This window comes from Festucalex cinctus, chromosome 10 (genome assembly GCF_051991245.1).
Source record: "Festucalex cinctus isolate MCC-2025b chromosome 10, RoL_Fcin_1.0, whole genome shotgun sequence".
Classification (NCBI taxonomy): Eukaryota; Metazoa; Chordata; class Actinopteri; order Syngnathiformes; family Syngnathidae; genus Festucalex; species Festucalex cinctus.
Window position 1 is genome coordinate 29,811,750 of NC_135420.1, and position 27,893 is coordinate 29,839,642.

The 27,893-nt window shown below is 52.0% G+C and overlaps 4 protein-coding genes across 12 annotated transcripts in view; 2 read left to right on the forward strand and 2 right to left on the reverse strand.

Moving 5' to 3' along the window:
- The window catches only part of rtca (RNA 3'-terminal phosphate cyclase), a 28,238-nt gene extending 15,834 nt beyond the window's left edge, over positions 1–12,404 (reverse strand). Inside the window, exons 1-11 of one of the 8 annotated variants that reach the window (XM_077534166.1) lie at positions 11,747–12,404; positions 11,537–11,668; positions 11,246–11,381; positions 3,529–3,818; positions 2,728–2,774; positions 2,180–2,246; positions 1,893–2,097; positions 912–1,018; positions 674–847; positions 511–583; positions 358–429 (exon numbers count right to left, since the gene is read on the reverse strand). In XM_077534166.1, the coding sequence (XP_077390292.1) occupies positions 358–429; positions 511–583; positions 674–847; positions 912–1,018; positions 1,893–2,097; positions 2,180–2,246; positions 2,728–2,774; positions 3,529–3,818; positions 11,246–11,291 (1,081 nt within the window). In that variant the 5' untranslated portion in view covers positions 11,292–11,381; positions 11,537–11,668; positions 11,747–12,404. Of the gene's footprint in view, positions 1–357; positions 430–510; positions 584–673; positions 848–911; positions 1,019–1,892; positions 2,139–2,179; positions 2,247–2,727; positions 2,775–3,138; positions 3,308–3,528; positions 5,655–11,245; positions 11,382–11,536; positions 11,669–11,746 lie in introns of those variants that run through there. The other 7 variants (XM_077534169.1, XM_077534171.1, XM_077534170.1 and 4 more) reach the window with 7 other exon arrangements.
- Positions 10,751–14,695, forward strand: palm1a (paralemmin 1a). Its single transcript, XM_077534199.1, has 4 exons — positions 10,751–10,832; positions 12,078–12,180; positions 12,260–12,380; positions 12,457–14,695. Exon 4 carries the CDS (start codon positions 13,333–13,335, stop codon positions 14,011–14,013), a length of 681 nt encoding a protein of 226 aa, XP_077390325.1. The 5' UTR covers positions 10,751–10,832; positions 12,078–12,180; positions 12,260–12,380; positions 12,457–13,332; the 3' UTR covers positions 14,014–14,695.
- misp (mitotic spindle positioning) lies at positions 12,520–21,321 on the forward strand. Its single transcript, XM_077534172.1, has 6 exons — positions 12,520–12,588; positions 15,397–16,452; positions 16,834–18,503; positions 18,811–18,878; positions 20,253–20,291; positions 20,829–21,321. The coding sequence occupies exons 2-6, from the start codon at positions 16,133–16,135 to the stop codon at positions 20,916–20,918; spliced, it is 2,187 nt and encodes a 728-aa protein (XP_077390298.1). The 5' UTR covers positions 12,520–12,588; positions 15,397–16,132; the 3' UTR covers positions 20,919–21,321.
- Positions 21,322–22,683: 1,362 nt separating this feature from the next.
- Positions 22,684–27,828, reverse strand: plppr3b (phospholipid phosphatase related 3b). Of its 2 annotated transcripts, XM_077534173.1 has the most exons (8): positions 27,704–27,828; positions 26,129–26,216; positions 25,881–26,066; positions 25,680–25,806; positions 24,960–25,149; positions 24,833–24,890; positions 24,108–24,281; positions 22,684–24,034 (listed from the first exon to the last, which is right to left on the reverse strand). In XM_077534173.1, the coding sequence occupies exons 2-8, from the start codon at positions 26,213–26,215 to the stop codon at positions 22,841–22,843; spliced, it is 2,016 nt and encodes a 671-aa protein (XP_077390299.1). In that variant the 5' UTR covers position 26,216; positions 27,704–27,828; the 3' UTR covers positions 22,684–22,840. The 2 variants fall into 2 exon arrangements, with proteins under 2 accessions (XP_077390299.1, XP_077390300.1); XM_077534174.1 differs by lacking the exon at positions 26,129–26,216 and having other exon boundaries at positions 25,881–26,124; positions 27,704–27,813.
- Between the last annotated feature and the right edge of the window lie 65 nt (positions 27,829–27,893).

Genomic DNA, 27,893 nt, shown 5'->3' on the forward strand with positions numbered 1-27,893 from the left:
ACTTTGCCGTTGCTTAAAGACTTTTCAAATGCAACTATGCTAAACGTTAGCATGTCAAAGGCTTTTTCAAGCTAGCGAGGGAAATTTGCAAGGCGCCGTTGTCTTTGTTTTCTGTTGACTTTTTTGGGGAGTGGTGGTGGCATCCAGCCGCCGTTTGGTGTTGGGGTCACTTTTTTGCAAAAAAACGGCGACCGCGACAATATGAAATCATATGCGCCTCAAGTTCCAAAAAAGAAAAGAAAAGGAAAGCAGGACGTGCCGAACAAACGGCGAAGACGCAAAAAACACATTTTGCATCGAGACGCGGACGTGAGCTCATCGCCGAGACGTACGCGGGAGGATTGCGCAACATCTCACCTGTGGCCGCGCCGCATAAATGTTTGCCGACTCCCACCAGCGGCAGCCGACGTTCCAGCAGCGCCACTTGACCTGCAAACGGCCAACGTGGCGTCACGTGAGCGAGTGGTACCGGCACGTGACCTGACCGGACGTGACGTGTCGGCGTCTTACTCAAGTCCAGGTGCTGGATGTCGATCTTCAGCCTGGCAAAGTCCACGCCGGCGTCCCGATGTTTGCCGTCCACCTGAACAAAGGAAGAAAGGCTCGACTTGGAAAGCGCGGGAGCGCCACCGCCACTTGGGCCGGCGTTTCCGGAGCGATTTAGCGTGCCGACCTTGAATCGGGCGCTGCTGCGCTCCACCAGCAGCATCTGCAGGCGCTCGGGCCCGCGGCCGTCCAGGGCCCGGAGGATCCAGTGCGACAGCTTCCCTCGACCCGCCCCGAACTCCACGAAGCAGCGGCCGCGTCGCAGCAGCCCCAGCGCCTCCAGGTGGCCCAAGATGGACGACTGCCAAGAAAACGCGGTCAGGCGGCTTGGCGCCGCGTCCGGAGCGGGCCGGCGGGCGGCTCACCTGCTGCTTCAGGTGTTTGTGGGCCGAACGGCCGTTCTTCGGGTTCTTGGCTTCTTCCTGGAAAACGGCGTGCGACAGCACGCGCTCCTCCGGCTCGCACGCGAGACCTTCGACAAACGCATGTGAAAAATGACACGCATCCGTCCCATTTGTTTGCTGCCGTCAAAGGTTGACGAGATGCCAACCGGGCGCCACCTGCAGGTGGCACACCACGACGACGCCCTTTTCACATACATGGCAAGCAATCCATTGCTACTTTTGGAAGAAAAAATATTCCTCTTGCACTGTACACCTTGGTCGGCATTTTCCAAAGCAGTTTTGGATTCCTCCACTTTGCTTTCATATGTTATACTTTTAAGTACACCAATGAAGAATATTGTTATTATTCTATTTTTATTTATTTTTTTTACAACTAGTAAATGTCTCAAGAGTGTACAATCCTTTCTTCAGAAAGAGATACTTGACTCATTGAGCCATTTTCAGCAGTAAAAAGTGAATATTTTGTCTATGATTAATGTGGTAACTTGATTATTTTTCATGTACAATTAATACCTTTAAAAAGTCATTTTCTGTCGACTGCAGGTGACATCACCTGTGCTGAGGAAGCAGGTAACAACCAATCATGGCTCACCTGGTTTCTGGGGTTGGTCAGAAAACTGAGCCATGATTGGTCATGACCGACTTCCTCAGCACAGGTGATGTCATCATCAGTCAACAGAAAGTAGAAACGGACTTTTTCAAGGTATTAATTTTATGTGGAAAAATAATCAAGTTACCACATTCATTCAAATATGAACTTTTTACTGGTGAAAATTGCTCAATGAGTCAAGCATCCCTTTAAGCTTCATGTAAAACAACCCCCAACAGCCCATATTTGTGATTCTTGTTTTGGTATTTGAGAAGTTGAAAAATGTAAACAAAATGGTGCGTGAGCCCACCAAGAAGTGGGTCAGGAGGGCAAGATGGAAGTTGAGCCGTCACCTTTTGACGCAGCGTCCAGTTTGTCCAGCAGGTGTCGCAACTGAGCGGCGCTTCTCTCGCACAAAGTCACCTGTCGGAGGGGGCGTGTTACCATGGCAACATGACAAGACTCAGCGGAGGATGACGTCAAAGTGGGCGTTACCTGTCGGAGCGAGTGCTGGCTTTCGTCGGCGGGGCCAGCGTTGACGTTTTCCACAAAATAGGCCTGACGGGACGCAAAGCGAAGCAAGCGTGACTGTCCACCTTCTGCACGGCACATCAACAAGAAAAGCACGACACTCACTCACCGCTTTTGCTTTGTCACGAGAGTTACATTTCTTCAAGTGCTTATCCAGTTTGTCTTCGCTCACCGTGCTGACCACACATGAAAAACAACAAAATACGTCAACAGTGACAAATTGACTTGAATTGAACTTCAAAAGTCAAGTTGGGAATCGTTTCGCTGTTAGTCATGACACACACGCGCGTGCAGAAAGGAAAGATGAGTGATGACAATGTTAAAAGCTGCACGAGTATGCAATCTATTGAAATTTGATGGACGGACACGGCAAGGTGCGCACAAATGAGGAAGTCGGTCCGGGCGGGTGTCTCTCGCTTGCTTTATTTGGACCTTTGCACGCGTCCAAACTTGTATTTTTGCCAGCTATTTTTGTGGTTGACATTGTCCTTGTAAAAGCGCACCGCTTTTTGGCATTTGAACATGTTTTTCTTTTAGGCAGCCATCGGTTACGTTGTCGCTCGCCTCCAACATGTCTGCCACAACCCACAATGCAAAGCGATGCGCAAGCCCTTTCGTCTCCACACGCGTCAACGAGAAAGAGTTACTGTCGCTCACTGTTTGGGGTCAAGGGGGCAAACGATCCTCCTGTTGCCGACACCTTCCTGAAACAGCCAAAGCATAATGTGGTCACAGCCAGGGCCCATCATTCATCGTCATGGAAAATAACAATAAATATGGAAATGGTATTTAGTTTGCTTGTAATGAACATCACAGTGCATCTTTCCTTCATTCCATTCACAGAATGAATGTCCATCACTTATCAGCATCACCACGAGCTGAGCAAAGGAATTCAACATGTACTGGTGAGACATTTGCATTCATGTCTTGTTGAAAAATTCAAATCCATCCAGGCAGTTTGTATGCGGCTAATCGTCATTAACGTGGCTGAGCTGGACGCGGAAGTTTATTGTCTTTGCCGACTGCGTTGTGACTATTTGGGGCCAATTGAAAATGTACACAACTCACGAAGACGTTCGTGTCCACGTTGGCGTGTTCTCCACAAAACTTGTGCCCTTTGGCGACCACCATTTTACAAAAACGTTTCTTTTTGTCCACAAAGAAAGCACATTTGCCATCTCGGACGCTTGTGGGCGCCGCCATGTTGGCCGAGTCGTTGTGCTGCGTTCACGTGCTCCTGAAAGAGAGGGGGCGGGGAAGATTTGCTATCGACGAAGAAGGGAAGGAAGTAGTCGACCATGACTTGTTTAAACCAAGCGCCACTTCTATTTTCGAGGTCATCAAAAATGAATGTTTTTGTGACAGAAAACATTTGATAGTGATAAAAAAACATATATATATATATGTTTCATTGACTTTGTAACTGTTTTTGCAGTATCCATAAAAGCCTGAACTCACCACTCTCTTCTCATTGGTCATCTTCTGTCGCGGTTTCTCAATCGTCTTCACCGATTGGTCACTTTCCGATTGGGTCGCCAACTCCCCGCCCTTGACGTGAAGGGAGGGGCGTATCCTGAACGCTAACTTGGTGACGTCCCCACTGGACCGGCCTTGATGCCATGATGGCGACGGAACGGGGCGGCGACGGCGATCCTGCCTCGGCCTCCGCGGCGGTGGATTACTCCCTTCTGGTGGTGGTCGGGGTGGTCGGGGCGCTGCGGGCTGGGGGCCAGATGGAGCGGTTGTTGCTGCAGATCGAGTCGGGTAAGTTATTGCAAAGTTTTGCCGCCACACCACCAGAACGGGAAGTCGGCGCACCCTTTCACAATAAAACGATGACGAGAAGCGTACAAAGTCCAGAGTGACCGTGACGTGTTTGGGAAAAAGGCTTGAACTTTTCGCCAATGTTTGAGCCATCAAGGCACACTTTTTAAGGTTACATGATGGCGTTTAGTTTCCTCTTCCTGACCAACACAGACTGTTTCGGTTTGGGGGAAATAAACACTTAATGTCCAGATATTTTACAACATGTGTATAGTAGTAAAAGCACGAGTTTTTTTTTTTTTCCCCTCTTCTTCTCGGTGAAGTGAGCTCAGATTTAGTAGTGACGTCACATAGACGAAAAGAACTTCCGGTGCAGTGCCACGGTCACGTGATCCCACCAAATTAACTTGAACTCTAGGAGGTCCATATGACAAATTTTTAACATGTTTTCTTTCTCTTTTTTTTTCTACCAGCCAATCAAAATCCAATCAAGTCAAGACTTGTTGTTACAATTCACCATGGAAATAATATCACATGCTTTGGGTTCACTTCCCAACATAGAATGAGTGAGTCATTGTCCCTCTTCCTCTGTGTGTGTGTATGCGTGTGCGTTTGCGTGCTCCAGGCGTGCGCTGCTGGCCTGTCCCAATGCAGCTGGACGTTCTGGACCAGCAGCTGAAGCTCTTCGTGTCCCGTCACTCGGCCTTCCTGTCCGAGGCCATTCCTGGTGAGAAGCTCCAACGTGACAGGATCAGAATAGTGACTGTCGTGTGAGGCTCCACCCACTCTTTTGTCACATGTAAAATTTGTTCATACTGAGCTGAGCCACTTTAAGTCACATGTCCCAATGATGCATTTGTGTTTTGGCGGTTTTCATGTTGACCTCAACCGAGACGAGGACATTTTTTTACCACATGGCGGTACTGTTAGCGTGTTAGCGGTCAGCTAATGGATTCTCAAGGTGTTTTTTCTGCTCACAGGTCAGCGGACGTTGCAGCACCGTGGAGACATTTTGGATGCACAAGTGGTGTTGAATCCAGCTCACGATCTGGTCTGTTCGGAGGTGAGGCCACAAAATTGTAGTTTTTGTGCTCGGTGTGTCAGAGTGAGTTTGTGATTCCGGTTTGTCGGCGCAGGTGCGGCGGCTGCTGTGTGAGCCTTCTCGACACAAACTGTTGGTCTTGGCCGGTCAGTGTGTGGAGGAGAGCGGAGACATGGTGCTGCAGAAAGGCCTCTTCTCTCTTGGCGACTTGATCCGGATCTGCGCTGACGAAGAGGTTGGCCGCTTGCAGCGTTGCGGTCTTGTGAGGCCTTCATGCTCATTTGTGGATTCCTGTCAGCTGCTCAGGCCAGCTGCCACCGCCACCACATTAGCCATGCTGCGTTTGGTCTCGCATTCTTCTCTCTGCCATTCATAGTCTGCTTGTTATCTTTAATTGACTTTTGCTCGCTCGGTCCAGTCCGCAGCGTCACAGCAGGGAAGAAAGTGAAGGTCACAATTGTGTCACATGTTAAACAAACTTTGTTTTTTTTTGGTCACCTTGTTTCTAGGTTGGTCTCTTGTGGAGCTCAGCGGACCCAACAGCAAAGGCGAGTCTTACCCTCAGCTGTCCGAACTTGGGCCTTTGGAAGAACCCCTTGTTGAAGGACCACAGCCTGCAAGACTTCCTCCAAATCCAGGTCAACCCTCCCCTGCTGCTCCCACAGATGGAGGGTCTGCAAGAGTTCACCGAGTACCTCTCCGAGTCCCTGGAACCAGAGTCACCCTTTGAACTCCTGGAGCCACCAAATACCGTGGGCTTCCTGAAACTCTCTCGGCCCTGCTGCTACATCTTCCCCGCCGGTAGGGGGGACTCTGCCTTCTTTGCTGTGAACGGCTTCAATATCCTAGTAAATGGAGGCTCAGACCCCCGCGCCTGCTTCTGGAAACTAGTCCGACACCTGGACAGAATTGACTCTGTCCTTGTAACACACGTCGGCGTGGACAATCTTCCCGGGCTGAACAGTCTGCTGCTGAGAAAAGTAGCTGAGCTGGACCGGGACTTAGCTGACGGTCAGGCCCACGAGGACTGGATGAAAAAGCTCATCTCCCCAGAAATCGGAGTGGTTTTTCTCAATGTTCCAGAAAGACTGAAGGCCACCCGGGGAGATGCCAGCGAGCTCCGCAGCACCGACCAGGGCGCGCTGGTCTTGGAGTACTTAGACAAGCTCTCTATCAAAGCACAGCCTCTGTGTCGTTCCAATGGGCCCTCGGTTGAGCCGCTGGTCTTGTTCCACAAGATGGGAGTCGGCCGTCTGGAGTTGTACCCTTTGAATCCAGTGAGTGGCAGTAAAGAATTGGAAGAATTGTTGCACACTTTGCCCTTAACTTCCGCCTTGAAGGGCACCGATCTTCCATTAGCATGCCTCACTTCCATTTGTGCTTTGCTGGTCTGGCATCCTTCCAGCAATCAGGAGAAGATCGTCCGAGTCCTTTTCCCAGGATGCACACCACAGGCTAAAATCCTAGATGGACTTGAAAGACTCAAACATTTGGATTTTCTCGGCGGTCCTGTGGTCAGTTCGAAGGACCTGGAAACGTCCAAAATGGAGAAGTTGCCAAAGCCTGCCGAGAGTCGAGAAAGCCTCAAGTCCAGAGACCTGCGAGTCAGCTGTGCCTTCCAGAAGGACAAAAGTGGGCGAGTGGTTGTGAAAAAACAGGAGGTGAAACTGAAGCCAAAGGCAGCGGCTGAGGCTGTGTCCAAAGAAAAAGAGCAAGAATCCAAGTTGAAGCCTTCGGAGAAACTGGCTTCAAAGAAGGATGTGAAAAAGAAAGATGAAATGTTGCCTGCTGCTGTTGTGAAGAAAGAAGAGAAAGAAAGTCTGAGGAAAGACAGTACAAAAACAAAGAAAGAAAACAAAGCGGAGGCCAAAAAAGACAAGAAAATGGTGGCGTCGGTTCCGAAAGATGTCAAGAAAGTGGGTGGAGCGTCAAGTTCTGAAGTGAAAAAATCTCCAGTCAGGAGTTTAAATGCGGCCACATTGCACAAAGTGACCAAAGCTAATGCAGAGTGGCACAGTCGGGATTTTACAGCTGAAGTTGACAACAGGAACTGCATCAAAAAGGCCTCTGAACGTCCACATTTTGACAGTGGCAGGAAGAAGCCAGTCTTGACGGAAGTAAGTCCACAGACCTTGGCTTGTGCGGACTCCAAAGGTTGCGCCTTCTCATTAGACCCTCACGCCGAAAGACTTGCCAGTCTTGACTTCAACAAGCAGGAAGGCCCTCTCAGGACTCCCACTATGGGAGATTCCCTTCTCTTTCAGGACAAGCAGTCCACTCGTATTATTAGAGACATTCCGGACTCCTTCCACACTTCAGCTTCCCTTTCCACCGAGGTCAGCTTACTTGGCTCCAGTGAAGTTGAGGATTCCCTTTCGGAGCAAATCCCGCCTCTGACGACGGAATCAGCAACAGAATTCCGCTCCAACGGACATTTGAGTGACTCGCATCACTGCCTGCAGCGGGATTTTGCCCCACCGGCCAATGGTCGCTGGGTCCCTGGATGGGAAGAAGGTGTTGACGGCACGTCAGACTGTCCTCAGGATGCGGGTCATGATGTGGACCTGTGCTTGGTGTCGCCTTGCGAGTTCCAGCACCAAAAGATTGAACCAACCGAGAACCGGCAGCAGCGTGCCATCTCTGATCCGTCCTCCGAGGATCAGAGCGACAGCACGAGCCTGGAAACACCGCCCACATCAGTCAGCGACTCGCTCCTGGGGGCCTCGGACTCGAATGTCCCACCCGCCACAGAGGAGTTTCTTTCCTTGGCGATAGCTTCTGACCACGAGTCCAGTAGTCCCCTCGGTCCAGGATATCCCGGCGCGGCCTTCTCCCTCATTCCACTTCAGCAGTCGTTACCCGACCCGCCATCAGCCCCGGTCAAGGACTTGCCTCCATTAGCTCCCCAACCGGAAGCTTGCATGGCAGACGTTGACGTCTCGAGCAAGATCCCAAAAACTTCTGTCAGCAAGACCAAAAAAAACGCAGGAACCTTGCAAAGGGGGACTTCTGCAAGCCTAACTGTCCAGAACGTCAAGCCCAAGGCCGGCAGAGCTGTGGCACCTAAATTGGCCCCTGCCCTTGACACAAAAGTGTCCGCCCGGATTTCGCTGGGTGGATCGCGAAGTGGAAGTGCCAAACCTTCGGCGTCAGGTAGGCAAGCACCATCTGTAGCTACAGCATCCGATCTTTGCACCCGTTTTTTGCTCCGCATTTGAAACTGTTCGTGTCTTTGCTCAGCATCCAAAACTTGCGCGGCTTCTGCTGTCCACGTGGACCTGGCCTACCTGCCGTCCGGGTCTGCCTCGTCCACCGTTGACGCCGACTTCTTCCGACGCCTTCGCGCTTCCTACTACGTGGTGAGCGGTGAGGATCGCGTGAAAGCGGCAGCCATGAGAAGCATCCTGGACGCTCTGCTTGAGGGGAAGAGCGGCTGGCCGGACGCGCAGGTCAGTGGACGGGACGCTCGGGTCGCTGACGCGTGTTGACCCGAGGACCTTCTGTTTGCCCAGGTGACGCTCATCCCGACGTTCGATTCTGTGGCCATGCACGAGTGGTACCAAGACACCCACCAGCAGCAGAGACAGCTGTCGATCACTGTGTTGGGGAGCAACAGCACCGTGGCCATGCAGGAAGAAACCTTCCCCGCTTGCAAGGTCGAGTTCTAGGTCTGGCCCGGTCCACACCTGACTTTAGTAGAGCACAAATTTGAAACCTGCCGCCGCCCTTCTTATTGGCTCGCCTGAGCACACCCAGGTCGTCGCTCCTGTCTCTGGACTAGAAGCTTTGCGCGAGCAGTCGACAAAATCGCCAGCGGCTTTTTCTGACGAAGAAACGGGTTCCGTTTGTGCGGTGGCAAGTCGGGTTGGAGAGAAGGATGAGGATCTGTTGGAGGTTGGGGACGCGACCCGTTCTGTCATGTTAGCTTCCGGGTTGTGTTTTATCATCACAAAATGGAGCCTGTGGATGTGAAAAGTGATTGGTTCATATGGAGTAGATCAGGCTTTCCCAATCCTGGTCCTTGAGGGGCCGAGTCCGGCAGCGTTTCTGTCCTCCAACACACCTGATTCTAAAGATTCGGACCATGATCAGGCTTCTGCACAACTTGCTGATCCAGGTGTGTTGGAGGACGGAGACATCGAAAAGCTGCAGGACTCTGCTGCTTGAGGACCAGAACTGGGGAAGCCTGGACTCGACCCTAAAACCTGTGAGGATCAAGTGCTGGTGAGGAGGGCTGACTCATCACGACGTCGGCATGAAGTCCCCGTCCAGCACAGCTGAAGCTAGAAGCTCGTTGTTATCATTTGGATTATTATTATGATTATTATGATGATTATGATTATTATGAACATGTGCCACATGGTGAATGCCTCCTCTGCTCTGGGGACCCTACAACAAGAACAGAGTCAGCCCAGGTGAAAAAAAAACAAAGACCAGGATGAAACCGTCCAACTGTTGTTTTGCTCAGAAAAGTCATTTTAATTTATTTATTTATTCCCACGGCTCCATTCTGCATTTCAACCACTTGGGTACGAATGTCAGTCAGTGAAATAGTTGGCGCCCCCTGCTGCACCACACGCGCACATACACACCGCAAGTGTCTACTGAATGGAGGACCAAAAATGCCAAAATAAGAAAATAACCAGAAGCGAACATAAAAACGGATATCAAAAATGGAATAAAAAAATTAAATACATATAAATGGTAATCAAAAGAACTAAATATACTGTATATACTTAAATACATAAGTACAAAAAAAAGTCTTAAAAATAAATGTGGAAATAAATATATAGAATTAAATGTCAATCAATAAAAGGGCTCTGTTCGTATTATTTCATGATGCAGACGCTGTCAGCAAGAAATGTTATTGAAATGAGGGGGCGGTCCCAAGTGCGTCTTGGGTTCAACTATTTGCCGACTGGTTGACGGACCTGCCAGTCAGTCAGTCAGTCAGTCAGTCAGTCTAAGTCGGACACTGCCTGTTCTACAGCAAGAGCGAATTCTTCGCACACGAAAGAAAGAATGGCACTTGTTGTTTCCAGAAACTTGTGTCAACTTGTTGAGCAACTCAAGTGGCAACAGTGGACAAGATTGTCGCGTCCATTGATGGCGATCTCCATGCAAGGCGGGCGCTGAGACTTCCTTGTTCGCCGACCTGCTCGCTGGACCTTCCAGAGGCAGTTTGAAATGGCAAAGTCCAACCCAAGACGTGCTTAGGACCGCCCCCTCATTTCAATTTATTGGCACTTCATTCTATTTACCGGTATATACTTATTTTTAGAATTTTTTTTTTTTATATATGTTTTTCTTTATATTTCCATTCATATTTATTTTTGTGTTTAATTTTTGAATGATATTTTTTTTTTATATCAGTTTTTATTTTCCCTTTTTTTTTTTGGCATTTTCAGTCCTCCGTACGTGTGTGTGTATGTGATGCAGTATTTGTACTCGGATCGAGTTGTAAGTTCAGTTTGAAGGTTTCATGTTTTAAAGCCTTTAAAGTTGTTTTACTTTGCAGAAATGTTCTTTCCAATTTTGTCTGTCAAGCTAAGTGCAACTCGCTCAGCCCGCCCTTGTTTTTCTTTTTTATGAATTTTGCACTCACACGTTTTTGTTTTGATTGAAACACCAATTTGAAATTTGCCAGTTGAAAGAAATAAAGCGTTTGATGTGTTAAAGTATTTGTGTTTGAACAGCAAACGCAACACTTAACCAAGCAACTTTGCAAGGCTCGCGTTCACTCGCTTTTTTTTTTTTTTTTAAATAGTCAACGAGTCATCGCGGAAAATGACGAGGCAACAGCCCGACATGACGTCATATACTTTACTTTGATAGTGTGCTCGCTTCTTCCGGAAATAACTTTTATCGTGAAAAGGTTTCGTCGTTGAGTGGGCGCGGCTTCGGAGTTGCCAGTCATCCGCTGACTGCCGCGCGCGCACGCACGCGCGTTCACGCAGTAAGTTACCCTCTTGATCTTTGCATGTTTTGTGTCGTCACGTGCTGCGCTCTGACGACACGTGGCGGCTTTTTTTTGTGTGTTTTTTTTATTGGATTTGCTTTTCAGTGATCAGTCCTGTCACCGGATTGGCTGGCAAGAATTGCGTGCACGCGCTCTTATCTGCAGAGGTGCGCGTGCTCGGCGGAAGCACTTTATTGATCTGATTGGACACACCCAAATATCGATTATTCTCATTCTTCGATAAGCATTTTCAATATACGGTCAAATGAAACATAAACAAATGAAGTTCTGTTTCTCGGACTGATGATGGTCAACTGTTTAGCTACGTTTGAATACTTTTAAAAGAAAGAAAAAAGGATACAAAATGGCTGTCTAGTGCGACTGTAAGTTAATGATGTTCTGAGTCTGACCTGATGACGATGATGATGATGATGATGATGGTGGTGGTCTTTCCATTCAACCACCTGAGAACTGCATGATGACGTCATCGTGATTGTCCTTGTTGTCCACAAGTCCTATTTGTCAACTGTCTTTTCATTTCCTGCGCTTTAATCAAACAGAGAAGCGAGTAGTCGATTGTTACTTGTAGGCTGCCATCATTTATACTTGCAGCAAATTATTTCATCTTATTTTTCTTTATTTTTGTTGGCCCTGTGGCCATGACTCTGGTAAAAGATTTTTAATCTCAATGAGTGTCTTACCTGGTTAAATAGAGGAAGGATGGAACAAAAAAAAAAAGTTATGTTTCATATTCCAACTCTTCATTTGGTTGACACGAGTTATCTTCTATGAGCTGCTGTACGAACTTTCTACCAGTAGAGGATGCTAACAAACTATAAAACAACAACAAGGGACATGATTGATTGGCGCCTTCCAAGCGGAACACAAAAGTGCTTCGAAGAGTTACTCACCATTCAGGGAAGCAAGTTGAAACTATTACTGAGTCGTCACGAAAGCCTTTTCTTTTCTTTCGCCTCCTTTTAGTTTGCTAGCGCTTTTAGGTCCTCAAGTTCAAAGTCAAACAAATTGAAAGCAAACTCGGTCTTCTTCGCTAAGTAATCATTTTGTCATGCGTAGCGCCACCTACTGTTCAGGAGGGACAACGCACGCAATAGGCGGTGTCAGTCAGTACCAACCGTGGCCGCACCTCTTCCTCTACTATTGATCACAAGTACCTGTGCTGCAAAGTGGCGCCACCTAGAGGCCACAAGCAAAATGTTGCTTGTTGTTTATGTTTGTCAGAAGGCGTTGCAGCAGCAAGATATGCGCGCGCACACGCACGCTCGCTGCATCCCAAGGCGGTCAGACGAGAAGACGAGAGGGAAAAAAGGCGCGACCGACAGCCGTGAGCCAATCACAATTCACAAAGCGCCACACGCCATGAGAACATGTCAATCGTCGACCATCTTCTTGTTTGTGTTTAGCGCGGGAACAGAGGAGCGCCACCCAGTGGACGGCACGGGAAGCGCGCGCGACCTGAAGCCGTCTGGCTTTGTGTTGTCCTCCAGAGGTGACAGGTGAGGTGGGCAGACGAGATGAAGCGAGGTGAGTCACGCCGCCGCCGCCGTCGGCTCACGTGACCCCGCCGGCTCAAGGCTGCTTTGTCCTGGTCCAATGGCAGCCGTGTACTCGGTGGAGATCAAAGTGGAGCGGGACAAGAGCACGGGACAAACGCGCGTCCTGTCCTCGCACACCAAACTTCCTGTCGACTGCTCCCGCGGAGGGGTCAAAGTTTACGAGGACGAGCAGAAAGGTGAATGTGCAAATGGTCCGATCAGCTGCAAGTCTCGGACAGCAAGTCCCGCCTTTGCCTCGTCAAGTCGCAGATATTGATGGCGTGAGGAAGGCCCTCCGGCCAATCACGATGCTCAATCTGACTGGCGAGGCGATGTCAACATGGCCGCTCGCACGTGCTCGCTTGGCAACAAGGTCGCATTTGCAATTTGTTTGCTTGCTTGTTTTCAAAGCCGCCTGCAACTCGTCGTCCCAATTGAAACGTTTGCGTGGCTTTGCCGTCGTTCTTTCGCCGCCTTGACATCCGACCCGCTTCACTCGGCGCCGTGCCAGAAAATTTCCTTCCCAGCTGAAGTGGAGTTTGACACTTTCCCTCTTGCATTTCCACCAGCACGGCTGCTTGTAATCAACGTCAAGGTCAGAGTTGAAATCCCTGCCAGAGTTTGTCTTTAGCCGCAGGTGCTCGTCGTTTACCTGCCGCTTGAGAACCTGCAAGCTCAACACAAACGCTTTTCACTCTCGGCTGAAAGGCAAAAATGTCACAATTATTTGCACCGATTCCAATTTGGCTTCTCCATCATCTCTTCTTCTTGTTTGGTGGCTGCACGGCGGCATTCTACTGCCTCCTGGTGGCCAAGGCACACGCATGAGAAGAAGCGCCGCCAAATGACGCCAACCTGAAATCAGGAGGCGCAATTCTTGACATTCCACTTACACGCCAACGATTCTTTTGCCCATCAGCTGATCAGTGATTTTGCACAAAATGATAAACGTCATCAGATCAGTATCATTAATCCTCCGTTGTGCAAAATTCTACATTTGTTTTTTAGGGATGCCGTTTGAGGGATTAATGGCATTAGCGTTCTTTTCAGTGGGAGGAGATGATTTGAGATGCGAATGTTTTGACTTAGGAGCATGGTCAAGCATGGAACAAATTCAACTCGTATCTCAAGGCACCGCTGAGTTCAAGCCAAGCGGAGCCTTCTGCAAGTTTTACTTAAGCAGGTCTGAAATCGGAAAGTTGCTGACTCACTTGTGCCCCCTAGTGGTCCACGAGGTCAACGGCCAGGATGGCGTCCATCTCCTCAGCGCCGCCGAGGTGGACGAGCTCATCCTGAAAGCCGACCAGGCGGCCGAGGAGGCGGCCACGCCGGCGCTCGCCGACGAGGCCGCCCGTTCGCCCTCGGGCCGGGAAATCCCCGCGGCCAATGCCGACGAGGCGGAGGCGGAGGCGGGGTCGGAGGCGGGGTCGGGCGAGCCGGCGGCCTCGCCCCGGGACCGCCGCGTCCCCCCGGAGCACCCGAGCGCGCCGGACCCGGAGACGTCAGCGCCGGAGCCCTCGCCGGCCTCCCATCCCGTGCGGGACAAGCGCCGGGCAGAGGGGGGCGCTGCCGCCACCGCAGCCAAGGACAAAAAAGCCTGCAAGTGCTGCATCGTGATGTGAACCTGCAGGGGGCGCCGCAGACATCGGGCGACCCAACACGGCCCGCCCACTTTTAGCTTTGAAATTCCTGCCACGTTTTGTTGCCCTTTTTCCTCAAATCGGCCAAGTCAAATGTTTTCAATGTCTTTGATTGGATCATAATTGGGTTCATTTTTTTGTCAATAATGAAGTACAAGCATTTCATGTTTTGTTGGATTTCAATGTGCCACGGAAGAGTTTGGTTCCGGTCCGGGTTGCGAACGCGCAACCGAGTGACCTAAAATCGGAAGCGCGAGTATTTGCCCGCACGTCGCAAACTGAACCGGAACCAAACCGATGTGCAAAAAGGGTCCCGCCTCTTCCGTGGCATGTCATGATGATTTGACATTTGAACTTTTCACTTTTGCTTGCGTTGCTCAAACGTCGTGCTCGCTTTCAGTGGCGAATTAGCATTAGCATTAGCACGTGACGCATGTCAGTCCACAAAGCCAATTTCTGCTAATCGGCGTGCTCAAAGGTGGAAATGGAAATCGTTAGCATGAACGAGAGCAACCTTTCACTAAAGTACACAGAAAAAACATCATGTTTGCACCTTTTTGTCTTCCAATGTACACTTGCAAGATTTCTGCGATGTATTTATTTTTTTGCTCACGTATTCATTGATACTTGATTGCAATTTGTGAAATAAACGGAGAGCGCAAAAGGAGCTTCTGAAATGAAACGTGCGTCCGGACGAGTCAGTTGACGAGCACGACCTCGTGGTTAGTCGGCGGAATCCCGCGTGAAATGTGCCATCGACACGCGTGACCTGTTGACCCCGTGACGTCACCACCAAGATGGTCGCCGAGGAGGTCGCGCAAAGCCAGCGGCGCAGTCGACTTTGTGTGGCGAGCGGCTAGCCGGCCGTCGTCCGTCGCTATGCTAAGCTAGGCTAATTGGAAGCCCAAATCCAAACTGATGACGAGTTGGCCAACCAATTGATCAGAATGTGAAGGGGCCATCTGAAGGAAAAAGGAAGTTTGTTGTTGAAAAGTAGCTTGTCTGAATTTGTGAGCACGTGCGAGCGCACCCAAAATATTTCCCACGTTACCGGAACGCTGAACAAAACAATGACGCCATTTGTATTTCAAACAGACTTCATGCTAACATACGATGGGCCCGCTAACAATTAGCTTCCCTCCATGGCAATGTATGCAAATATGTCGTTCCCAACCTTGATTGAGCCAAGACAACTTTTTCACATGAGGACAACAAAATGTCAGCAAAATTCGCAAATCCAACTTCATCGTGGACGTTTTGTCATCTCGTGCAAGAGCATCTAATTCCAGTTTTGCTTCTTACGACACATAGATAAATATACTTAAAAAATTATGTTGTTGTTGTTGTTTTTTGTCAAAATAACAGACACTGGACCATTTCTTGCGGCACACCTGATGATCTGATTGAGGAATCAAAATGGTGGAGGAACATGTCGGGATGTCACAATAAAGGCAATATCGTGATCTCGTGATATTAAAACTGCCACAATATCGTCGTGGTCATGTTCACAATATTTTAAAGGAGCACATTTGTTCAAAAAGTCAGGCTGATTTCCATTTGTGCAGTTCTAGCACTAGCACCCTCCTTTTCATGAGGGATGTTTTGGCCTTCTATGTTTCAAATGGATGCTAATTGATTAAGTGGAACCGAATTTGCTTGTGAATCGATCAATGTGTGCTTGCATTAGCAAGTAAGTGCCTCAATTTTGTTATGAGAGGTTGAAGGTGCTTTATATGCTTTATGTACCAAAGCACAATATTCAGCTTTTTTTAGTATGGGCTCTTTTTTTTTTTTTTTATATATAATATTGTGATCTTTTTTAAATATCAATACCAACATAGCCCCCACAATATCGTGATAATTATCGTATGGTGATGTTTGGATATCGTTCCATCCCTAGCGGGAAGATCATATCAGAAAAGTCAACAGGCTGGCATCAAAAGTTTGGGGTCACCAAGAAAGAAAAGAAAAGAACTTTCAACTGATCCAAAATACAATCGACACATTGTCGCTGCAAACGTTTGTTTTTTGCTGCAATGTGGACGTGCTTGTATAGACGCTCATTGATTTGATTTGCAGCCAGTCGTAAAGGTACAAGTGAATGTTGGATTTCAGACTACTGTCCATCCATTTTCTCAACCGCTTGCTCCTCGCAAGCGATTTCGTACTGGTGGCAAAAAACTGGCAAATGTCTCCTGAAAAAGGAGAAGCACTTTTGCGCAGAGCAGGCGGAGTCCCGGGACGGAAAACAGCAAAAGAAGATGAACACTTGTCAATCATTAACGACAAGCAGACCAATCCTCACCGCTGCCGTTGGAATGCTGGGGAGGGGGCGGAGCCTGAGGGGAGGAGAGAAGGTGAAGTTTGTGAGGCCCTCGCTCGTTCTCTCCCTTTGAATTCAACACGGTCCACCTGGCTCAGGTAAGACTTCCACTTGTCAAATGTTAGCTCGCCGTCTGTTAGCACATGGCCAGCGATGGCAACAAGCGTTAGCGTTAGCACCGGCTACAGGCCACTTGAACTCTGACCTCTTGTGTCAGTTGACGTTGGCCAGCTCCTCGCCACCTTATCAGCTGACGGCAGAGGGGGCGGGGCTACTGCACTCGTCTTATCTGCCGGGCCGCACATGTAAACGAAGGCCAACGCTAACGCTTGTGTCTCAAGTCATTGGCAAAAGTTTGGATGGCAGAAAAAACGTTTGGGCAGCGAGCGCGCTTTCAAATTGCCCGCCGCCATTGCCTGCAGACCTTTTGACTTCCCTTGATGGGCACCGCAGTGACATCTCCTCTGTTGTCACCATAGTAACGTCCTCTCCTGTTGTCTCCGGAGTGACATTCCTGCAGTGCTGGTCCTGGTAACGCCCCTTTTGCTGCTCAGCCATAAGTGCGCGCGACTTTGCCCCTTGCCGCGCCTTCGTGTCGCCAACATCGCCATGGACGACCTTCCCAGGAGGTGGGTACTGAAGCCTCTGTCCCCTCCGCTGCAGCAATGTGACCTCCGCAGCATGACCGGTCCGAGCGGAGGGGAAGACCGCCTCTCGCACGCCGGCGACCCGATGGTCCGGGCCCGCCAGGTCCGCGTTTCGCAGGACGGGGACGACAGCGGCGACGACCACGAGCGGCCCCCCGACAGTCCCGGAGGCAGCTCGGGATCGCTCTGCGGGTTCTACTCCTTCGTGGAAGACCCGACGAGTCCGGAAGCCGGGCTGAATGAGGAGTGGATGGCGTCGCCGCAGCGGCAGCTTCATCTGGCGACCCTGAAGGAGGACCAGGCCTTTAAAGTTCAGACCTACACCAGCGGCAAAAAACCAGAGAGCTTGTTTCCAGACTCCGAGTCACAGTACCAAGTCCCGGCAGAAAGCCACTGTCAGGTCTTTGGGGAGGAAGAAGAGAAGCAACTGAGGAAGGAAATCATCCAAAAACAAGCCCCCAAGAAGAATTCCACTTCCGCGCCCAGTGTGCCGGAGAAGCTGGATTGGAGTCCGTCTACAGGTACGCTGTCAAAAGGCTTCAGTCTGAGCTACAGTGCCGTCAGACTGGAACCCCCTTGCCCCATAGGCCCCGGGCCGATCGACAGGGCTCGGATTGACTTTGGTGCAGCTCGGCAGCAGTTCCTGAAGCTGGAGCAGGGCAAGCGGAACGTCCTCGAGATGGAGGAAGAGGTCGCGGCGCGGTCCCAATCCGGCAAAGTTCAAACCTCCACCCAGGTCGAGCGGAGGTCAAGTCCGAGCGGCAGACGGAGTGAGCCGGACCGGTTGGCTGCGGGGGACTTGTCGGCGGAGGCGGACGTGTTTGTTGACAGAATTGTGAAAGGGAAGTCTGACCTTCACGACGAGACCCCGATTGAGAAGGAGATCCGCTTAGTTCAAGAACGGCAGGAAAAGCTCCGACACGCACGAGGCCTGAAGCACGCTGACGGATTGGCAGACATGGTGGAGATTCAAAGCAGGCGTGTGCACTCGCCGCTAATTCCTCACAAGGCCAAAGACAAGAACCATGTCAGCTTTATCATTCAGCCAGAAAAACACGAGGGGAACGTCGGTCGGTGGGTTCCCGAACCAGCGGAAGCGCTTCTCGACACAAACAAACCCTTCCAGGAGGACCTGCATGACCAGGAGGTCTTTTTGTCCCCTTGCTGTCCTCATCGCCACGCCGACGAAACCTCCTCCTCCTCCTCACCGTCCCCGTCCCCGCACCTTCAGCACGTCCCGTCGTGGACCAGATCTCTTTCTTGGCGGGCCAACCAAGAGTCCAGCGGCCTGCAGAGCAGAAAAAGCAGCGGCCCCGATTTCATTGAGAAGGAGATCGAAGAGGCGCTACGACGAGAGCGGGAGCTTCAAGAGGCCAGACGGTCTAGACCCGAGTCCTTGGCGTCCAGACCGCCCAGGGAATCTAGCGGGTCCGGAGGGGACTTCAGCCTCGTTTCTGCATCAAAGGTGACCATCAAGGAGTTTTACCACAACCGCGTTTCAGGTGCGTTCCAAAGTCTTCCTTCTCTTCTTCATCAATTCCTCTCTGACCGACACAAAGCCCAAAATTTCCCTCATTCACCACATGACATGACCTCACTTCCGCTTCCTAATTGGACTTGAGCAGTCCAAGTTCGGTGGCAGTCATAAATAGCAAACAATCAGTAACCATATGAGATGCGGACCAAAGTCCTGCGCAAATGAGCTCCACTTTTGTCTAATCAATAACCGCCGAGCAAAATATGTCATGCAATAAATGCCGAGCCACGTGATGTCGTCGGTGATCCTGATCATCTTGCCTCCCTCCAAAGGCCTGACGGGGGCGCTGCTGAGGGACTTTGAGGAGCGACGAGAGAGACTCAAGATGGACGAGAGCTCCGTGAGTACAAGTTGAAAAACTGCATGGAGAACTTTTCTCCAGCACCAGGCTCACTTCCTGTCTGCTTGTCCGTCACTTCCTGTCTGCTTGTCTGTCATTTCCTGTCTGCTTGTCCGTCACTTCCTGTCTGCTTGTCCGTCACTTCCTGTCTGCTTGTCTGTCATTTCCTGTCTGCTTCTCTGTTACTTCCTGTCTGCTTGTCTGTCACTTCCTGTCTGCTTGTCCGTCACTTCCTGTCTGCTTGTCTGTCATTTCCTGTCTGCTTCTCTGTTACTTCCTGTCTGCTTGTCTGTCACTTCCTGTCTGCTTGTCCGTCACTTCCTGTCTGCTTGTCCGTCACTTCCTGTCTGCTTGTCTGTCACTTCCTGTCTGCTTGTCCGTCACTTCCTGTCTGCTTGTCTGTCACTTCCTGTCTGCTTGTCCGTCACTTCCTGTCTGCTTGTCCGTCATTTCCTGTCTGCTTGTCTGTCATTTCCTGTCTGCTTGTCCGTCATTTCCTGTCTGCTTGTCCGTCATTTCCTGTCTGCTTGTCCGTCACTTCCTGTCTGCTTGTCCGTCACTTCCTGTCTGCTTGTCTGTCATTTCCTGTCTGCTTGTCCGTCACTTCCTGTCTGCTTGTCTGTCATTTCCTGTCTGCTTCTCTGTTACTTCCTGTCTGCTTGTCCGTCATTTCCTGTCTGCTTCTCTGTTACTTCCTGTCTGCTTGTCTGTCACTTCCAGTCTGCTTGTCCGTCACTTCCTGTCTGCTTGTCTGTCATTTCCTGTCTGCTTCTCTGTTACTTCCTGTCTGCTTCTCTGTCACTTCCTGTCTGCTTGTCCGTCACTTCCTGTCTGCTTGTCCGTCATTTCCTGTCTGCTTCTCTGTTACTTCCTGTCTGCTTGTCTGTCACTTCCTGTCTGCTTGTCCGTCACTTCCTGTCTGCTTGTCCGTCACTTCCTGTCTGCTTGTCTGTCATTTCCTGTCTGCTTGTCCGTCATTTCCTGTCTGCTTGTCCGTCACTTCCTGTCTGCTTGTCCGTCACTTCCTGTCTGCTTGTCCGTCACTTCCTGTCTGCTTGTCCGTCACTTCCTGTCTGCTTGTCCGTCACTTCCTGTCTGCTTGTCCGTCACTTCCTGTCTGCTTGTCCGTCACTTCCTGTCTGCTTGTCCGTCATTTCCTGTCTGCTTGTCCGTCACTTCCTGTCTGCTTGTCCGTCACTTCCTGTCTGCTTGTCCGTCACTTCCTGTCTGCTTGTCTGTCACTTCCTGTCTGCTTGTCTGTCACTTCCTGTCTGCTTGTCTGTCATTTCCTGTCTGCTTGTCCGTCACTTCCTGTCTGCTTGTCCATCACTTCCTGTCTGCTTGTCTTTCACTTCCTGTCTGCTTGTCTTTCAGTATGCTGGAATCCAGCCCATCGACGACATCAACAACGAGGTGAGGATTGTTCACCAATCGCTCATTTCGGGAAACTTGTTTTCTTTTGTATACAGCGATGCCCGTTCTTAAAGCGCTTTATAAATGAAGTTGAGTTTTGTGGGACGACGGCGTCAAGGTGAAATGTTCTATGGGTGCTTGTCAAGTGGTCTGAAAGTCCGTTTTGTGCACTCAAGTTGACGACGAGGTCACCAACAGCCAGTGATGAAGGTCTTCGGTGGACTAGCGGATCCATGATCACATTTCCAGCAAGCGGTTTCGGCTTAGCAAACTGTCTGGCAGTCTGAGTGCTCGGTAGGACCCTCGACAGGCCCCCATCTGGTTTACGCAGGCGCGGCCGCCACTGGACCCGCCTCGCCACGAAGACGCGTTCATGGAGACAAAGTCAAATGAGTCGCAAAGAAACCGAATTGGCAAGCGCGCTCGACTCTGACGTGGTCGTCTTCCGCGTCACGCTTAGCTTAGCATCGGTTAGCTGTTGCACTTGGGCAAGGACCCGGCCGGGCATTTGACGTTTTTGTCCAAATGTGTTTGCAGGTTGTGGAATCGACTCGAGTGATTTGCCATAAAAGCCAACGGGCTCTCCGCTGGGAGGCGGGACTCTTCGCCAACCAGCTGCACCAGTGAGACCAGCGCATCCGGAAAGGCGCGTCCGGACGCGCTGGTGCGTTTCGGCGCCAACGTGGAGGAGGGGCCTCATCGAGTGCGTGTGTGGGGAAAGCGTGCCGATCGCCATGGCATGAAATGAAGATGATGAAGATGAAGATGATGATGAAGCGCTGCGTTTGTTCTATTCTAAAAAGCACATATGCTCCTGCTCACTGTTTCTATGGCAACATGCTGCTCGGCATGCAGGAAATGTGCGCGCGCGCGCTCCTTATCTCCATCAACAGCGTTTCCATGGATACGGACGGACGATCCGCAAGGTCCGGGACGCGAGGCGTCGTCTCGTCTGGCCTCGCGGTCGCTCGCGGATGAGAAACGTTCGCAATGTTTGCTGTGACCAAAAATAAAAAAGGAAAAATGGATTTGAAAGGCCTTTTTTTATTTGTCATGCAGCTTTTCTTGACATTCCACCAAGTTTTGCACATTGCACGTTTGTTGTGGCGAATGTTGGCGCATGTGCGCACCGCATGTCAGGTTGGGGCTGCGCGAGTTTTTCTCTCCGTGACCGAGCTCAGGCGGCTTTTGCCAAAAGTGGACCTGATCCAAGACTCGTCCAGTTCGGAAGGTCTGCGTGCGACCGGCCTGCCGTTGGACTCGGACAGACGGCCGGGGCGGACCGACCGCTTGCGCCACCGTCACGGCTCGCCAATGGCGTCTCCTTGCCGGCGAGGGACGAGCGCGTCTTCCCGCAATTTGGAGGTCGCGGCCCATGAAGACAGCAAAGTGGGCCGATGCGGATCGGTGGCAGCCGATCCGGATCGGTGGCAGCCGATCGAGACGGTTTCCGCGACGACACGGCATCGTTTCTCAAAGGTCCGATCAAATCGAAGGAACGCAAACGATGGCCAGACGCTCGCTCAACACATCCAGAATCAAAAGCAGCCTTTCAAATTGGGAACAATTTTGGGCAAATTGTGCTTTTTTGATATCGCTGGCGTCACGCTGAAGCCAAAATTGGTTCAAGACTGGCGCCATGTTTGTTCAGCCGCTCACATGACATCATCAAAGACAACAAGCCATTTTCCAGCCTTTCAATCATTTGTAAAAAAAAAAAGTATGGATTTTTGAAAACATAATCTTTGAGAAAGATTCTAAATTCTAAATCGAATCTTTCAGCGTTAGCATTGAGTCAAGCTAATTGGCTAAAGTCCAAATTTTGCGTATTTTGTTATTGTGGCCGTCTGAGTTGTTTTTAAATGAGCTACTTCCGGTATCTTACAAGCTCCGCCCCTTCCTGACATTGGTCTTGTGTCATTTTGTCAACATGAGCATTTTGTAACAAAAATGCACACATGCTTTAGCATCACCACAGCAACACAGTTGAGATCAGACACGCGCGTACACGTAGACACGGCCGCCATATTGGATGTGGCAAATCATGCAAATCAATGCAAGCAAAATCCCGCTCGCTCTTTGAATGTGATGATTCCAAACGTTGAAGAGCAACAAATCAATTGATCAGCGTTTTTTCAAATATACTGGAAATACATCCTGTGACACGAAGAATAACAGAGAGCTCATGTTTACATTTCACTGCTTTTGATACTCGCCGAGTGGAATCAACGGAACTGGCATTTAATATCAATCGACAGAGACATTTTTTTTGTTTGTTTTTTTGTCGATCAAATCAGCCAAGCGTGTTGTGGAAATGATGAGAAAAGTTTGCATGCCGAGCGCCTTTGAGTGTTGACGTTGCATCAGAACGGAGCCTGAAAGGAGGAAACGTGTGCCGGTTGTGATCTGGGATGCTTCTGATGTCCAAATCCAACACGGCAGCGACGTCCGCCGGCGATTCACATACGGATGGATGTCTACGGTCAAGGAGTGCCCCGCCCACTGTTCAACAAAGCGGCCAATGAAAATCCACGGATGAATGGACGCAACTACTCCTTGATTCTGCGACCTTGGAAACTCCCGAACTGGTTCTCCTGGTTGGCGAGTTGAGCGTCTCGCTCCAGAAGAACCAGCGCCGTCTTGCGTCTGGCGGCCATTTCCTTGCGCTGCGCATCCGTCAGCGCCTCCGACTGCGCCGCCGGCTCCGAGGCGCCGGCTCGACGCGGCCGGAAGCCGCCGAAGGCTGCCGGTTCTGCCGGCCGCGGGCCGTCGGGGTCGTAGGCGTCGCGCGGCTCGGCCCCGCCCCACTCCCAGAGACAGGGCGGGGTTTGGCACAGGGGATGGTACGAGGCGTGGGCGTCCACCGTCACCACGGCCTCGCGCTGCTTCTCTCGGTAGCGCGGCGGCGGCGGGCCGGCCGAGGGGCCGGAGCGAGCCGAGGCGCTTTTTTCCCGCAGGAGGCCTTGCTGCTTGGACACGGCCACCACCTGAAGCAGCCGCGGCTGGCGAGCCGACGCCTCGGCGCCGGCCTTCTCTCGAATGGCCGACCACTTGGCACGGGCCACCGAGCTCTTGGGAGAAACCGGAGGCGGTCCCGCTTCGGGGATCTGCGGCGGTCTGGGCGTGGCCACGGCTTTGGCCACGGCCGGTGGAGGAGTGGGCCCGCGGTTGCGGACGAGAGCGGCGGAGCCTCCGTCGTCTCTCGCCGCCTCGGAGCCGTCTTGGGAGCCGCGCCGGTTCGGGTCCCGCACCTGCGCGGACCTCCGCTTCCATTCCGACAAGAGACGCTGCGACGAAACCGGCTCCACCGGCACGTGGGCCGTCTTCAGACGCCGCTGGACCGGCTGGACCGGCTGCACGGGCTGGACGGGCGGGAGCGGCGGAACCGGAGCGGCCGCCCCGTCGCCGGCGCCGATGCTGCTTCCAGGCAAGGTGTTGCTGAAGGTCAGCATGGTCTCCTTGGCCATGGGGCTCCGCGGGGCCATGAGCTCCACGTCCACGCTGGCCCTCTTCAGGCTGCCGGCGGAGGCCGCCTCCCCCTGAATGGCGTCCAAGGGCCCCGGGGCCGCCGCCGCCGCCGCTATCTCGTCGTTGCTCTCGGAGGCCGAGGCGGGGCCCTTGTTGTAGACCGACTCGTGGCCCCGCTCGGTCAACGCTCGCAAAGGGTCGTCCAGGCTGGGCGCAGGGGGCGGGGCCAGAGCTCCCGCCTCGGACGACTTGAAGTTGGCCACGGCGTGAAAAGCCTGCGGGAGAATTTCAAGACGCGTTCAAATCATCCCGACGGCGGCGACGCGACGGCCAACCTTTTGGTCTCACCAGGTAGGCGGCGATGAAGGCCCCGATCAAGAAGCCCACGTAGATGTCGACGGGGTGGCTGCGGTGCTGCGTCACCTGCGTCAGGCCGCTCAGCGCGGCGGCCATGGCGAACACGAACACCAAGACGGGCTTCAGCAGTTTGGTGCTGTCCGAAATGGTGGCGTTGAAATACATCTGGCGGGGAAGGAGGGACGCACGGCCGTTAGCTCGGATCGGCTAGCGCGCTAACGCCGGTTAGCGTCGACGTGCGACTCGCTCGGGCTCAAGATGGCCGTCCGGTCTTTCGAAGCCGGCGTTTCTGGTCCGCGTGAGCTCGGCGTGTCCTCGCTGTCGTCCGGTCCGGTCGGGCCAGCTCCTCTTGACAGCCAATCAGACGCCTTCTTTGCTTCAATCTGCGACCAAATATGTCACCGGCCCGGGGCCGACATTTTGCACTTTGACCCTGCCAACGTTCGATTGGCTGGGAAAAGCGGCACAGGACGCCGTTTCGAGCCAAGAAGCCGTTTGGCGAGAAAGCGAAACGCTCGTTCGACTTTCGCCGTGACCGCCTGCCGGTACGTCAACATGTTGACGAAGCCCAACAAAAGCCGGCAAGGAAATCCAAACAGGCCGCCGATTGGCCGGGACGAGGAGCGGGCCCGCCGACACGACCACACGATGAGCCAAAAACAGAGAAAAAACAGCGGATGAAGCAAAAGCTGCAGAAAAGGGACCGACGGACTTACCGAAACGTAGACGGCGGCAAAAGCGGACAGGGTGGCGTGCTGGGACGGGAAGGTTTTCCTGCGTGGGCGCAAAAGAGGAGGAGCGATGAGTGACGGGGGCGCGGCCCAAGGGAAGGCGGCGGCGCACCTGGCGGCGGCGATGGCGTGCCGGTCGTGTCCGGAGCAGATGTCCCTGGTGACGTAGGCGTTGGCGTCGCACGAGACGTGGCTGTAGTTGGGCTTGCAGACGGTGAGGAAGAAGGGGGCGTGGTAACCCGTCGACAGCTGGATCACGTCCGTCACCAGCGCCGTCGCGCACAGCCCGAACACGTGCACGCCTGCCGTGGTGGCCACGCCCACCCGCCGCCACAGAGCGAGAGAGAGAAAAGGCTTTTCCTTCACAAACATATCTTCTATCCAAAAAGGTCCAAAATGGAAGAGAAATACATCAAAACAGATTGAAAAATTGCCTTCTTTCTTGATTGATTGATGTTTGTTTTATGCTTCATTTCATGTTTTGAACCTCATATTCATTTGGACTTGTATTTATTATGTATTTGATATGATTTGTTGCGCTCAAATTCAAAAGGTGGACACTTGCATCAATCTGCAATTCCACTCCAGGACCACGCCCACCTCTGGGGGTCTCGTTGTGGCGGTTACGCTCTGAAAACTAATTTGACATTGAGCCCAAAAAGGGAGTCAAAACAAAAAATGCATCCTATAAAACCAAACAAGGCTGTTGACTGCTCTTGAGGGCCCCCTAGTGGTCGCCAGGCCTTAAGCAGGTGCTGAGTCGCCTTGTGCGTCTGAGCTGTTTCGTCAGTCGCTTCGCCAGGTGATCCGGCGGAAGGTGTGTCGGCCTTACCTACAAAGCGGACGGTCCTCCTCAGGAAGGAGTTGAAGTTGCAACCGCCCGCGTTGATGCTGCCTTCCGCTCGCCGCACTTTGGCTCGGGACTGCAGCAGGTAGACCAGAGCCTCCACCAGCATGATCTGCAACCAGGCGGATCGTCAGCACGGAAAAGGAGGCGGCGGGCGGCGGGTGGCGAGCGGTCAACCGCGCCTACCGAGGCGGCGGGTCCGGCGAAGGCCAGGCTGAGCAGCATGAGCAGCGGGATGATTTCGTCGCCTCCGTCCACGTACGGCTTGCTGAGGTCGCGGTCGTGGCAGCGAAAGCCGAGTCGCGGCGGCCGCAGCACGTCCGTCAGCTCCAGGAAGTAAAGCGACACCACGGACGACGCCACGATGGGGAGCTGCGTCATCACAACGGCGACTTGTCACCTGCCCGTCCGCATCCGCGTCCGCGTGTGCCTACCTCCACAAAGTAGAAACACGGCAGCAGCGTCAGGCTGTCCTTGGACCGCCTCTTTTTCATCTTCTCCGACGGCGAACTCATCATCATCCTGCAAGACACACAAAAGCAAACGCCGCTTGCGTCCTCACGCCACGAGGAACATGTGCAGCAAAGGCCAAAAGCCGAAGCAGCCGATCCAAATCCGCACGCGTCCCTGCGATTGGCTGCCGACCAGTTCGGGCTGTAACTCCGCCTACTACGCACAGACGGCCGCGATTGGCTCCAGCACGCGCTTGTGACAAGGAGCACTTGAAGAACTGGGAAACGTGTAAAACATGTGGGAGCGCCCCCTGGTGGACGGGAGTTCGGGACCTGCACTTCAATTGACGTCACGGCCGATTTGCCGTTTCATTCACGTCACATCCAACGAGATCCGCCCTTTTGGCAACATGTGCGGCAGCATAACAACAAAATGCTGCTTCGCCATGTTTGCTTGGAACTCCACGATCAGAGCCCGACCGGGTTCTGCTTTCTCACAAGCACGGAAACCGTCGGCACAACTTTCTGCTGGAGTGTGAAAATGCTCACAAGACCCGAACGGTCCGAGCGCAGTCAGGTCAAAGCCTGCAGGCAACATGTCTGCCGCTCTGCTTGGACTCGGAGCATGCGGGTCTTCGGTCGGGATTTTCTCTTCGGCCGCTCCGGGGACGTTTTTTGGTGGCAGACGTGCCGTGCTGAAAGGCCAATTTGGAATCTCGCACGACAAACTTTCACGTTTGCTCTGGTTCCGTTCACAAGCGATGGATCCGGTCTTGACCGCTCGCTTCCCGACGTCGTACGTTGCAGTACATCAGAGGGTTCTGTCAACGCAGGCCAGAACGTGGAAGCCATTTCGCCTTCACGCTAGCAAAGTTTGAGAATGTCGGAATTGTCACCCGTCAATCCAGCACATCAAGTTGAACGTGACATCCGTCCAGCTTGTTGAAGTTGAACGCGTGGCGATGGCGCCAAAATGAAGGTCTTTGGCGTGGATTTCAGTGGGACCCCCACCAGCGTTTGCAAGCAACAAAATGGTGCATGGCAAAGCAGAAGTCGGCATTCTTTAGGATTTGTGTTGTTGTCTTGCTCAGATGACATTTGCATCCGACTAATGAGTGAATCCAGCTCGTCTTTAGCATTCGATTCTAAACCTTTGAAATCGATTATTCTGAAAATAGGACTTGACAGCATGACACAGAAAAGCAAGGTGGCATTAAAAAACGTCTTCACCATTTAGTTTATATGAAAATCAAGCAGATTTGACATTTCTATATCAGCACACCGACGAAAACGTGGCTAGTACACACACACACGCACGTCACGTCCCATTTTTCAGGTTTGAGGTGGACGTCAGAGGGGGCGTGGCCAAGCGGCAGATAGTTTTGCAAAGACAAACTAATGCGCGCTTTTAAGGGGACTGGCCGCGACCAACGTCGTCGTCATGCACGCGCGCGCGCGCACGCACGGTGCAGCTAGAAAAAACAAAACAAAAAAAAAGGCTTGAGATGAAAATGCTGAAAAGATGAAAATGCCGTGACGCAGAGTGACGCGCCTCACCTGAAAACAGCTTCCAGCCTCACCTCCAACCCAGCAAGACAAAAGAAGAGCGCGCCGCAGTGCTGTCAAGTGGGAGGTGCTCGTTCCCGCGCTCTGGCTGCAGCGACAAATGTGCGCGTGCCCGTGTGAGCGTTCACGCTCGACCTCGCGATACCATTGGCGAGAACGACAACAAAAAACTCTGACGTCA